This window comes from Pimephales promelas, chromosome 22 (genome assembly GCF_988280905.1).
Source record: "Pimephales promelas chromosome 22, fPimPro1.hap1.1, whole genome shotgun sequence".
NCBI classification, from domain to species: Eukaryota; Metazoa; Chordata; class Actinopteri; order Cypriniformes; family Leuciscidae; genus Pimephales; species Pimephales promelas.
Genome location: NC_142790.1, coordinates 8,393,044 through 8,405,805, shown reverse-complemented (window position 1 = coordinate 8,405,805; position 12,762 = coordinate 8,393,044). Strand labels below are relative to the sequence as shown.

Here is a 12,762-nt window from a genome sequence, read left to right as displayed (position 1 = left end):
AAAACAGCACTTCTCCAGCTTTGCTTTCAGACCTTTTTTCCTTAAACGGCTCAACACTAGATCCAGACGGTTTATATGATCTTCAACACTAGAAGAAAAAACAATTATGTCGTCCAGATAAAGTCAAGTCAAGTCAAGTCACATTTATTTATATAGCGCTTTTCACAATACAGATTGTATCAAAGCAGCTTCACAGTGATAACATGAAAGTAGCACAACACAGATCAACAACATTGCTAAACACTAAATAACCCCAACTGAGCAAGCTCAAAGCAAGCCAAAAGCAAGGCGACAGTGGCAAGGAACCAAACTCCATCAGATTGGATGGAGAAAAAACCTTGGGAGAACCCAGGCTCAGTCGGGGGCCAGTTCTCCTCTGGCTTACATTCATATTGTTTAAATATAAATATTAAATATAAATATTGTTTATGAATCAAACGGCGCCAGTAAAGTAAAAGGGACTGGCAATGCTGCGCTCCAAACATTCTCTCCATCAGTCGTTGAAAAGTGCTTGGGGCGTTACACAGTCCAAAGGCCATACGGTTAAATTCAAATAACCCAAAAGGCGTGCAAAAGGCAGTCTTTGGACAATCTTGTTCGGTCACAGGTACCTGGTTATAACCGCTAGCCAAGTCCAGCGTGGAGAACCACTGAGCCCCTGATAAAGCATCCAAAGACTCCTCGATGTGGGGGAGAGGGAAGGCATCCTTTCTGGTCCTACTTTTGAGCTGTCTGTATACCACACACATACGTAGGCCACCACATTTCTTCCGCACAATCACAATGGAAGGGGCTACTACTTTCTCGACCTGGCAAGTAACAGTCGCAGGTGGGCCTTAACTAGGGCTGCAACGATTCGTCGACGTTGTCGACAAAAATCGATAATAGAAATTGTCGACAATGAATTTCATTGTCGAATTGTCGCCAGACAAGTTTTTTTTTTCGACCGAGCACACTCACTTCTCTGCTGAGCGATAACATACAGAAATGGCAGTGTCCAACGCAGCAGCTGCACATACCAAAACATCTAAAGTTTGAGAGCATTTTAGCCTGGATACGGTGAATAAAAAGGTTGCCTGTATCATGAAAAGCAGTCCTTGCTATCACGGCAGCACCTCGGTGATGCGCGAACATTTAAAAGGAAAGCACGTCGGACAGTTGAATAAAACGGAGTTTGACTCGGTAAGATTTACTGTATTTTCCGCAATATAAGGCGAATTTAAAAGCCTTCAATCTCTTTAAAAAACGACAATGTGCCTTATAATCCTTATATGTGGAACAATTAGTTAACAACGCCCCGCGTTATTAAATTCGCTCGCGAACTCGCGCTCGTGTCCATCTTATGTCTGCTTTGTCACACGGCCAGTTCAACCTCGTATAAATCAGGTTATGTGTGTCTCCCGCTCACAAGCGCTCACTCTTAACAGACACACTGCCCCCGGCGCTACTTGCGTGTCATAGAACGTTCATAAAGCGCTCCCCGTTCATAGTAACCGGGTCGTCTCACTCTCATTCATAACAGCCAGCTGTTGCTGACGAGCCGCCGCTATGAGACCAGGCTGCGAAAGTTACGTGCACGCCCCAGCGCGCTCACACTAGCTAATAAACGCCTCACCAGCTCCGGCGCCGCGCACTACATTCCCTTTAGCACATCTAGTTGATGCATAACGCAAAGTCGCAAACCCAGTCAAACGTGTGACTGCAGTATCTTATGCGCCTCATAATCCGGTGCTAGCCTGGTTCTACCAGACTCTCGTACATACATTTCATTTGTACAGAGAGTCTGGCATCTCTCAATAGAGAATCGTTTACTTCCTTGTAGGCGGGTTCTCTGTTAAAGTTCAAAATTATTGGATCTGCCCAAAGTCACTCAGGATCTGCCATAGCCAATCGCTAACGTCTGGTCGTGACGTATGTTATGCGCCGAAACCGGCCGGAAATCACAAGTCAGACTCGGAATGATCAGAGGATAATGTTTAGAAAAAGATGTCTGTCAATGAGTGCTGCAGGTTTTGTCACTCTAATTTAAGAGTTCAAGGAACTATTATTCATTCTAAATGTCTATTTGACTCTAAGGACAGGGATGTCTTAATTCAATTGTCGAAGCTGAGTCTAACCATTCAAAATACGCCGCTGCGGTCGTTTCGGATCTGCCGCAAATGTAGTACATTGATCACCAGGCTACTGCGCGATACTGAAACATTTAAACGGTGGAAGAACGAGGAGACGACGGAGACATGCCAGGGGGGAGATGCAAGTTCCTCTGACAAGAGAGATAGGGAGCCCACACCCTCTAAAACTCCAAGGGCCGTGAAAAAGTCCAGAAAATCTACTGAAATGCCATTGAGAAACAGTGTGACCGAGGTAGGGAAACTAAACCCGATGTTGTTTATATGGAAGTCTATGTTATGCTGTTTTGTCTTTTGTGATATTAACTGATATAAGCATATATGTGATTTTTTTTTATAATTATTGAAGTTAGTATATGTCAAAACGTCGTCTAACTAGGAGTCTGCGAACTGCACCCTCAGTAAAAGACAGCTAGCGTTAATTTAAGCAAATGAATGTTGCATTACTATCGTATCTGTCTGTAGTGTCACTATGAGATTGCCTGGTCCTACTATACTCTGTAAGATAGGCTATCCTTTAGACACACGCATGTTTAATGTCTTATTTACGTGTGACTTTGCGTGCCTATGCCCTTGTTTATTATTTTGGTATTAGAGGGGAAAGAGCCTGTAAAGCTAACTGTTGTATAACCCATCCCCCTCCAATTAGCATATCCATAGACCTAATACTATATGTATAATCATAAGTTGAAAGTAAGATTTTCAGATTAAATATTAATGTTTGATTACCCTTTTGTTGTTATTTCAGGTTGTGATCAAATACGAGTTCGAGAAAAAAACACTGACATGCCAATCTGACATAGCTGGCATTGTTGAGAATTTGGCAAAAAGAAATTTTGCTAGAGCTGCCAATCTTATGTCAAAAAATAGTGAGGTGATGAACCATTTACAAGCCAGTGTGTTGGATATAGTGGAGTCTGACTGTGTGACCCTTTGTAACCAACACAACCAATTTATGCTGTGGAGATCAAGTGCTCAAGACCTACAATCATTTTCATTTATGGAGTTACATGCTGACCTGAAGCGGCTGACCCCTTTCCTGTTCAGCATTATTTCTAAAATCACCAAAAACTCTCTCCCACACACTTGTGCTGCAGCCTCAATAGCTTTGAGAGGAAGACAACCCAATTTGTCAGCTCTGTCATATTACATTAATTCAGTTTTATTGTATGGAGGGGCCAAAAAGGCAGTTTTTCAAAGACTTGCAAAAATGGGCATCTCCACAACACATTTAAATGCAGTTGGCAAACAAAAAGAAATGGCCCAGTACTGTAATCTTCCATTGATGTCCTTAAAAGGGGACTTGGAATCATTTCTGAATCAAAAAAGCACAGATGAGCAAGATCCCAGCAAACAAGCTTCTTTGGGGCCCGAATGGGGCCCTTGCGGGCAGCCCACTGTGGGCCCAGATACCGGCGTGAAATGCGGGGCACGTGTGGGCCCCACACTTCGGGACCCAGGTGGGGCCCCAGTGGGACAGCCCACAAATGTGGGCTGACTGTGGGCAGGCCCACAGTAAGTAGAGTGGACCCCATTGGGGCCAGTTGTGGGCCCATGGTCAACCCTTATAGGGGCCGATGTGGGGCCATTGCGGGCAGCCCACTGTGGGCCCAGATACCGGCGTGAAATGCGGGGCACGTGTGGGCCCCACACTTCGGGACCCAGGTGGGGCCCTAGTGGGACAGCCCACAAGTGTGGGCTGACTGTGGGCAGGCCCACAGTAAGTAGAGTGGACCCCATTGGGGCCAGTTGTGGGCCCACGACAAACCCTTATAGGGGCCCATGTGGAGCCATTGTGGGCAGCCCACTGTGGGCCCAGAGACCGGCGTGAAATGCGGGGCACGTGTGGGCCCCACACTTCGGGACCCAGGTGGGGCCCCAGTGGGACAGCCCAAAAGTGTGGGCTGACTATGGGCAGGCCCACGGTAAGTAGAGTGGGCCCCCATTGGGGCCAGTTGTGGGCCCACAGTGGGCTGCCTGCAATGGCCCTAAATGGGCCCCTATAAGGGTTTGCTGTGGGCCCACAACTGGCTCCAATCGGGGCCCACTCTACTTACCGTGGGCCAGCCCAAAGTGTGGGCTGACTTTGGGCTGGCCCACACAAATTATAGCAGGCTGGATGTGGGCACACTGTGGGTGCAGTTGCAAAGTTTGAGCACACAGAGTAGGTACACCCATATTACACCCTCAGGGGCAACAGTAGGTATTTCTGCAGTTCTGGCCCTTCCTTGCCGTCCCCATCTCTGTCCCAGGGATTACGGAGCCATGTCTTCATAGAGGCTTCCACATCACATGCAGTGGCTTGACTGCTTTTTGTCACAGCATCTAAGTGAGAAAGGATCAATTGAAATACAAATGTTAAAAACAAAATAAGGGTTGTACTGTTGAGCCATTTCAACCTAAGAAAGTTTTCAACCTGCACTTTGAATGAGGAAACATCTTCTGATTGTTCCAGGTGCTATTTATAAATGCTCAACTAAGAGAATGACTGAATAGGTCAATGAGAGAGCTGCGGTTTATAATAACATTTAGTTGTAAGTCATTTTGGTTGGTTAATGATGAACTAAGCTTTTACAAAACATTCATAAATGATTAGCAATTGATATACTAACATTTTATGTATGTTTTGTTAATTCTGTTACAAGTCATTTACAAGTGATTAGTAAATGATTAACTTATTTTTTATGAAACATGATTATGCGTTTCATAAATGTTTATAAGTGATGTTAATTATTGTATGTTTTGTAGATTCAGTTATAAATAATTTACAATTGTTTAGTTAATGATTAACTAATCATTTAGAAAACATTAACATGCGTTTAATAAATGTTTAATAAAGGTTTTTATTTTCTCCCTACTTATTAAAATTTAAATTTAAAATTACAAACAACCACCAGCCTGAAAAACATGTTGTATGAAGACTGTTTAAAATACCCCTCCTAATCCTCACAGAATTTGCAAGACAGAACTGATAACACCTGGGCTTATCGATACTGCGGTGTTCCTTAAAAAAAGCTTGTAATTATTTTTTTTGTACTCGTAATGATTTGTCATTACAAGTGCACAGCTATGTGAGTGGTGTTATTAAGAGTGACCACGGTTAATAGATGGGTGATTCTTCAATTAGGGGAACTTTTATGTCCCCAGGTTATACATTCATGTTAAAAATACAATATTATAAAATAAACAGTTTAGTTATTTAAAATTATATTTGTTGTACCACGAAAAAATGTTATACACAAAAATCAGTATGATTTCCATTTTTAAAATTATTTTCATCACTAATATTTGGCTATTCAGGCCTTGTCCCCAACCCAGACTTCAAAACTTGTCTGCTCTGAAAATGTGATAAAATGTAATCAGTTCATTAAACAATTACAATATATGTTTAAACAGTAACTTTAAAAGGCACTTGATGCATAATTCGGGTTAATATCTGTGCAATTTGTGAATATTTTTAACAATTTAGTATTGTCCACAACAATACTGTCATTACCGCAACAGTCTATAATTACAACAAGGATATTTCTGAGGGTGAGACTTGTTTATGCCGTAACCATGGAAATGAAGACTAGAAGTGGAGCACATGTCAGCCATGAAAGAACAGTGAAATTTGATGTCTGAAAAAGTAAGTTATTTAATCTTGAATTCTTTCTGATCATGGAGTAGACTTATTCAGCGTCATTACCATAAATGTTGTAGCAGCAATATTTTGATACATTTATATATACATTCACGTGATTTATGTGTATTTAAAGTTTTTTGTACTAGCTGTTGAGTAATGTTAGCAAAACCATGACCTAGCATCTTTTTTTCCTGAAACAAATTAAAAATATCATTACCGCAACACGTCATTACCAACACACAACTTGTTGTGATGGTAATGACAAGTGATGGTGGTAATGACATGTTCCGTGTCACTATCTATATCATATTGTGTGTTTATTAATTAAGTTAAAGAAGCATAATACTGTGGTTTTACAGTGAAACTTAAGTGATAGGTCTTACTTCATAAAACAATTTTTTCTAATTTTTTTAACCAGAATGGCTTCCAAGAAATCAACAGAAAGGTCTAGAGATTATAGAAAAAAATTGAAGGGAGATCCTGTAAAATATCAGCAGTATGTTTACAGAGAAAAAGAAAGATACAAAAGAAGAAAAGAAACAGGAAAGCTTAAAGTAATCTCACACTTTAAGGCATTTTTCCACTACACAGTACCAGCTCGACGGTGTTAGGCCTACCACTCATAAGCAGTGTGGAACCTGTGTTAGGCTGGGTCCATACGTTGCGGTCCCTACAGTGACGGGAGTGTGTGATGCAAATCACGCACGCCAATTACATTGGCTCGTTCAATAGTACTCGAAGAACATAGGCTCTCTGGCGCGATCCCCATTCAGTCAACAGTCGACAACGTCCTCCGTTCCCTCCTTCAGGGAACGGTGGGTTGCATACGCAACCAGGGTGATTTCTTTTAACAACACTCACCAAAAGTCATTATTTTAAGCCTTTAAATTTGCTTTACGTATCAGTGCACTTTTCATTTATGTCATTACCAAAACACTATGTCATTACCAGAACAGTATGTCATTACCGCCACATTGCTTAATTTACAGCAAATGTACCTTTAAAAATGTTTTATGTTCAATCCTGAGGTGCTACATGAAAAGCCTAATAAAATACTCATTCACCTATTCAAAGAAAAAACATCTAAAATTAATTTTCCAGAAATTAAACAAAAGTGTGCTTTGACGAACACAGAAAAATACTTTTTTATGGTAAGAACAAGAAAATATCCGTAATTCGCTGAGTGGAAACATTTTGTTTTTTATACGCATTGTTAAAGGTTAAAACTATTTGCAAGATAAATGAGTTTAAATGATCTCCTTGATACATTCTGTGCGTTATAAGACTTTTTGATGTTGTGATGGGAATGACATTTTGAAGTGCCAGTTGACAAATAGATATAAAATACTCAAATAATATTTAAGCTCAGTTGCGGCCATTATTATATCTTTACATCAAAACATGTAAACATTGTCTTGACATAATTCTAACAAAATTTAACCAAATTTCATTAATCAAAATCTAAGATGGCAAAATAGCCCCCAATTGAAGAATCACCCAGATATGAAAGATATTAATAAAAATGATGTTAATTCAGCCAGCGCACATACCTCTATTTGTTTCCTGTTTTCGGGCGAAGCCCACAGTAGTCGATTGTCGAGTTCACGCGCGCGATCATAAGTGAATATCATCTCAAACCTCTCTGTGTTCAACATCTGATTCGGATGAACTATCCATTTGAGCTGATATTCTCAGAACACCACACAGTGGTAGGTTTGAGACGATATAAATGAACTCGCGTGTGAGATCGACAATCGACTACTGTGGGCATCGACAGAAAACAGGAAGCAAATAGAGGTATGTGCGCTGGCTGAATTAACATCATTTTTATTAATATCTTTCATATCTACTGCAGTCAGATTGACCGTGGTCACTCTTAATAACACCACTCACATGGCTGTACACTCGTAATGACAAATCAAGGATGTTAAGAGGCTAAAAGCAGGTTTAGACCATGCCCCATTGTAGTCAGCAGGGTGCGAATTTTAAAAAGATGATAACACAGTGTAGGCAACACCGATTTTTGTCTGTACTGACAGCACTCCAAATGTACAAAAAAAAATTAGCTCAATGTTAAAATTGACTGGAGTTGTCCTTTAATTTGGCCCCAGGGGCCGTTTAATGTTTAATACCGGGTTTTGGTTACTATCCCAACGTATGGGTGAGTTCTTATGGATGAAGGCCTGTTGTGTTCGGTCTCTTGGTTTGTGGTAGTGGCAGCTATTGTGAAACTCACCTTTGTCATGTACTGGGTGTGGATGGCATCAAGAAGATCTGGTCCTGAAGAATCACAGGGTCAAATGATATCTCATCTGGTAACAAGAGCATAGTAACTTTAGAAACTCTAATGATATCTTTACCCCCTGATATTGCATTGTGGATTTAAATTCAAACATTTAAAGGCTAAGAATATGAGCCATGAGTAAACTGGCCAGATATCAGTGAAAAATAACTTGCGTGCCTAAAGTTGTTGACCCCCTGAATTCAGCATTTAAAAGTTAAAAGAACTTTAGTATTTATCATTAAACAAAAATACATGAAAATAAATAAATACCTTAGCGCTGGACAGTATGGTGTCTCATTGGCCAACATAATTAAAAACACACCTAGAGAATATACCAATGACCATGATATCCTGTTATCATAATAGTTAAATTAATTATTATAACTTATGACCATTATAACATATTATTTTGCCAGCTATTATTTAGCCTACAGGCTTCTCAAGGACAATATCACTGGAAAAAAAAAACTGGGGTTAATGAGCGTGAGACTTCATTAAAAAGCATAAATCCTACAGACCCCAAACTTTTGAACAGTATGATTGAAGTTTTGCTTACTAGTCGAGTTCATAGCCGTGGAGGTTGTCTTGGGACAGGGCTGTAGCAGGACATCATGATGATTTTCTAGACTAGAAAATAACATGCAATGTGTCACAGAGCCAACATACATAGGATTTGCAATAGAAAGGGTTTATTACAAGGAATCAAGCTAGAGATGCAATGCAGAAAAGAGAAAAAGAATATATATAAAATCTTAACGTAATATATTGTGCAAGAAATGCATATGAAATTATTATCATGAAACAATAATTCCTCCTTTGTTGTGGAGGTTTTTTTCTGTCCCTTCTGAAATCACTTTTATTATCAATCTTTGTAAGTGACGTCACTGATCAACAGTACGTTACAGTGTGAATTCTTTCAGGCTAGCTAGCAATTAGCTAATTTCCAATAACCCATTGACAAATTACCAGCAAAACAAAACTATCAAAAACTGTTATCAACACAAAGATGTGGTTAAAACCCCAAACTTATGCAAAACAAGAGCTAACGTTAACTTAACTTTAACGTTACCTATTCTGAAAACAGTTGAGATGCTAACGGACTTTTTCGAATACTCAAAACCTTTTCTACAAAGTAAAATATTCAACAGAAGCGTATCAATTATACGTAAGAAAGGTGTCAGGAACGTTTGTATGTATTATTTGTGTGATTTTGTTAACTAAACTTACCTGAAAGCAGTGGAAAAACAGAGAGACGCTATTTTTTGCTGTTTGTCAGTTGAAGAGGTTTCCTCGTTTCCATGGTTCCCATCTGCTCGCGTGCGCTCCTGTCTTTGAATCGGACAACTTTGAATGCGACTGGCACGCGCACGCGCGTTGAAATCATATCAATTCAAAAGGCACGCAGCATTTAAACATCTAGAATTATAACATGTATTTCTATGACCAATGTAATATTATTTTTTTCATTAGAATATGAAAGCACTAAAATGCTTTATATAAATGAAAGTTGGTAATGAAATTACGTCCAGTGACGTCGCAGTTTCGTTTGTGTCTGATTGGGCTCAGTCGTTACATCAGTGATGTAGGCCTATTTATTAGTATCAATAATATATGTTATATATCAATAGTATAAATAATATAATATTATGATAAATATCCATCACTGATGAATACCAAAACATATATGTAAACCATTGTATTGTTTTTATTGTGACAAATAAGTTAATTTTATTTAATAAATGTGGTAACACTTTCTGTGCAGTCCATACTTATAATGAATTATAGCACCATTTCTACTTATTTATGAGCAATATTACAATTCTATAAATATATTTATAAAGACTCATTAAGACCTACCGCATTACAATATATAGTTACATCTATATTTTTTTATAATTTTTTATAAGTCAAAAATTTGTTTTTAAATGCACATGCTCATAATCCATTATATGCAGTTTTAGTTAATTATGGACTGACATTTCACAGGATCGTTAAATAGTTTGATTAAGCTTCTAATATTAAACCTTCTAATGTTAAAACTTTTGACTGTTAAACAACTTAACTTTGCATGGGCTAACTGCCTGGGGCCCCATGTGGGTTTTCTGTGGGCAAACCCACAGTGGGTTGCCCACAGTAAACCCTCATGGGGGCCCCATAGTGAAAAACAGCTATGGGCCCCGTATGGGCTAACCCACTGGGGGCCTGTGTGGGTTTTCTGTGGGCAAACCCACAGTGGGTTGCCCACAGAAAACCCTCATGGGGGCGCAAATGGACAAATCTGCTATGGGCCCCGCATGGGCTAACCCACTGGGGGCCCTTGTGGGTTTTCTGTGGGCAAGCCCACAGTGGGTTGCCCACAGTAAACCCTCATGGGGGCCCAAATGGACAAATCTGCTATGGGCCCCGCATGGGCTAACCCACTGGGGGCCCTTGTGGGTTTTCTGTGGGCAAGCCCACAGTGGGTTGCCCACAGTAAACCCTCATGGGGGCCCAAATGGACAAATCTGATATGGGCCCCGCATGGGCTAACCCACTGGGGGCCCTTGTGGGTTTTCTGTGGGCAAACCCACAGTGGGTTGCCCACAGTAAACCCTCATGGGGGCCCAAATGGACAAATCTGCTATGGGCCCCGCATGGGCCAACCCACTGGGGGCCCTTGTGGGTTTTCTTTGGGCAAACCCACAGTGGGTTGCCCACAGTAAACCCTCATGGGGGCCCAAATGGGCAAAACTGCTATGGGCCCCACATGGGCTAACCCACTAGGGGCCCTTGAGGGGTTTCTGTGGGAAAGCCCACTGTGGGCTTGCCCTCAGCAAGCCCAGATGGGGCCCCAAAGGGTTTGCCCTTGCCCACACTGTCCCACAGAAAACCCACACTTACCCACAGTGGGCCCGCATTGGCATGTTTGCTGGGATAAGACAATTCAACGAAGCCTTGAAGAACTGTCCTTATCAGGTGAGTCTATTTAATGTAACCTTTAGTTATTTTTTTCTGTAAAATATGCATTTTTAATTGCTAATATTATAACTAACTTGATTCATTTTTTCAACACAGCAGAGACCGGTGATCAACCAACCAATGAGGGGGAAGCTGTTGATGTCTTCACATTCAGTAGACTGTCAGACCAAGACATGGCAGATTTGGGTGTTACTCCATTGTCTGCCTCAGCACTTACAACGTCATCAGCACCTCAAACCTACTCAATCATATTTGATAACCTTGACTTTTTCATTCAGACACATCATCAGTCTACCAGCCAAACCAATAGGTCAATACACTGGATCAACCACATGTGTGTCATCAACAGAGTTACTTCACTACACCTCGACAAGCTGAAACCAGCTAATTCTTTGATGGAATATGATCTCGGAAATTCACTTCCTGGACCAAACACACAAGCCAGTATGCGTCGGGAATTCGTTGTTTTGGGTAGCCGAATCCTGACAACTTATTTGGATTCATTCAAGACCCTTTCCAGTGTGGTTGTTCACTACATCCTCCACCAGTTCTCCGAAGAAATGGCCCAGCCATCCACTCATGTAGGTTTATTGTCCTTAGATATGAAATAATTTATTTTTGTTATAATTTCACATTACAAAAAAAGTAAAAATTAAAAAAAAAAATTAACTTCTCACACATAAACAATTATTTTTCATATTACTCTTTGTAGTACCCCCTTGGACTTCTATTCAAGGATGAAACAAAAACTTCAGACTTGGTGGATGTGCTCCAGCACCTTCAAAGGGAGTAAATATGCAAGATTAATAATTTCTTTTGGTGTCCTAGGATAGTTATCTATACATGTATTGGACTTGTCCATTGACGTAAAGCATTAGTGAAAAATATCCTTTTCGTTTGTAACTAGTCAAAATCCATATAAGAGTATTTGATGTTAGTGTTTAAAATTGTTATTCTAATGTAACTTCTTTTTAGGTATGTGCCAAGATGTCCTGATGGCTTTGAGAAGATTTTGGTCGGTGGTGACAGGCTCACGGAGGGCAATTGCCGTAATATCCAGCTGGCGTTTGCTGATGGGGAGACAGAGGAGGACCGCCTGGAAGGCCTCGTTTTCAAATTTGAAGACTGGCATGCGATTAGAAATCTGTTTGAGGTCAGTATACTTTAATAATTGACTATATGCACCCTCATACAGTATTGTGATTTGTATAAGGACTGGTTCATAGTTGAATTATGTTATGCATTACAGATATATCATCAGATCTTCTTTAACGAAGCATCTGCGAAAGACCATGGCACAATACTAGCAAACATGAATCTCTTGAGGTAAAATTTAGCAAAAAAAGAAAAAGAAGTGTCTTCATATTATGGTAATATTTTCAGTCATTACTGTGTATCTTATTCAAAAATTCATTTCTCTCTACATGTTTCCAAAGGACCTCTACCATAAAGATGATCTTTGCCAACCATGAATTTGGCGGCGATGTATGAACTGTGTTCTATTTTCTGGAAAAGGACAGCCACCATGAATTCGGCTGCTTTCCGATGGTCGTTTAAGGGAAAATGGGTTTATTATTCCTAATAATAAAACACGCTGTTAGCAATTTAGGAACCATGAATTTTCTCTTTTGAGGACATGTTTCATTCGCCATATCAATAATTTCTATGTGATTTACAGATGCAGCAATGCGAAAAAAGGACCACATTCTGCATACAACGCATATAAACAGTTTGTGCAAATTGACACAACAGCACTTTTCCTTGCG

At 40.2% G+C, this 12,762-nt stretch overlaps 2 protein-coding genes and 1 long non-coding RNA gene across 4 annotated transcripts; 2 read left to right on the top strand and 1 right to left on the bottom strand.

Moving 5' to 3' along the window:
• The first annotated feature begins 1,083 nt into the window (after positions 1-1,083).
• LOC148969527 (uncharacterized) lies at positions 1,084-3,627 on the top strand. Its single transcript, XM_089125414.1, has 2 exons — positions 1,084-1,182; positions 2,878-3,627. The coding sequence occupies exons 1-2, from the start codon at positions 1,084-1,086 to the stop codon at positions 3,625-3,627; spliced, it is 849 nt and encodes a 282-aa protein (XP_088981540.1).
• A 4,387-nt stretch (positions 3,628-8,014) lies between these two features.
• Positions 8,015-9,445, bottom strand: LOC148969526 (uncharacterized). 2 transcript variants are annotated; one of them, XR_016149329.1, is made up of 4 exons: positions 9,266-9,445; positions 8,595-8,665; positions 8,309-8,360; positions 8,015-8,066 (listed from the first exon to the last, which is right to left on the bottom strand). It is a non-coding gene; the product is annotated as an uncharacterized LOC148969526 (long non-coding RNA). The 2 variants fall into 2 exon arrangements; XR_016149328.1 differs by lacking the exon at positions 8,309-8,360 and having other exon boundaries at positions 8,024-8,066.
• Positions 9,446-10,956: 1,511 nt separating this feature from the next.
• On the top strand, positions 10,957-12,326 carry LOC120476122 (uncharacterized). Its single transcript, XM_039667081.2, has 5 exons — positions 10,957-10,993; positions 11,093-11,577; positions 11,709-11,785; positions 11,972-12,149; positions 12,246-12,326. The coding sequence occupies exons 2-5, from the start codon at positions 11,170-11,172 to the stop codon at positions 12,324-12,326; spliced, it is 744 nt and encodes a 247-aa protein (XP_039523015.2). The 5' UTR covers positions 10,957-10,993; positions 11,093-11,169.
• The last annotated feature ends 436 nt before the right edge of the window (positions 12,327-12,762 follow it).

Excerpts from the sequence above, each read along its gene's own strand:
- LOC148969527 (XM_089125414.1), top strand. The coding sequence starts at position 1,084 with ATGAAAAGCAGTCCTTGCTATCACGGCAGCACCTCGGTGATGCGCGAA. Across the intron at positions 1,183-2,877 it reads ATAAAACGGAGTTTGACTCG|GTTGTGATCAAATACGAGTT; the intron begins GTAAGATTTACT and ends TTGTTATTTCAG.
- LOC120476122 (XM_039667081.2), top strand. The coding sequence starts at position 11,170 with ATGGCAGATTTGGGTGTTACTCCATTGTCTGCCTCAGCACTTACAACG. Across the intron at positions 11,786-11,971 it reads CTCCAGCACCTTCAAAGGGA|GTATGTGCCAAGATGTCCTG; the intron begins GTAAATATGCAA and ends ACTTCTTTTTAG. Across the intron at positions 12,150-12,245 it reads CGATTAGAAATCTGTTTGAG|ATATATCATCAGATCTTCTT; the intron begins GTCAGTATACTT and ends TATGCATTACAG.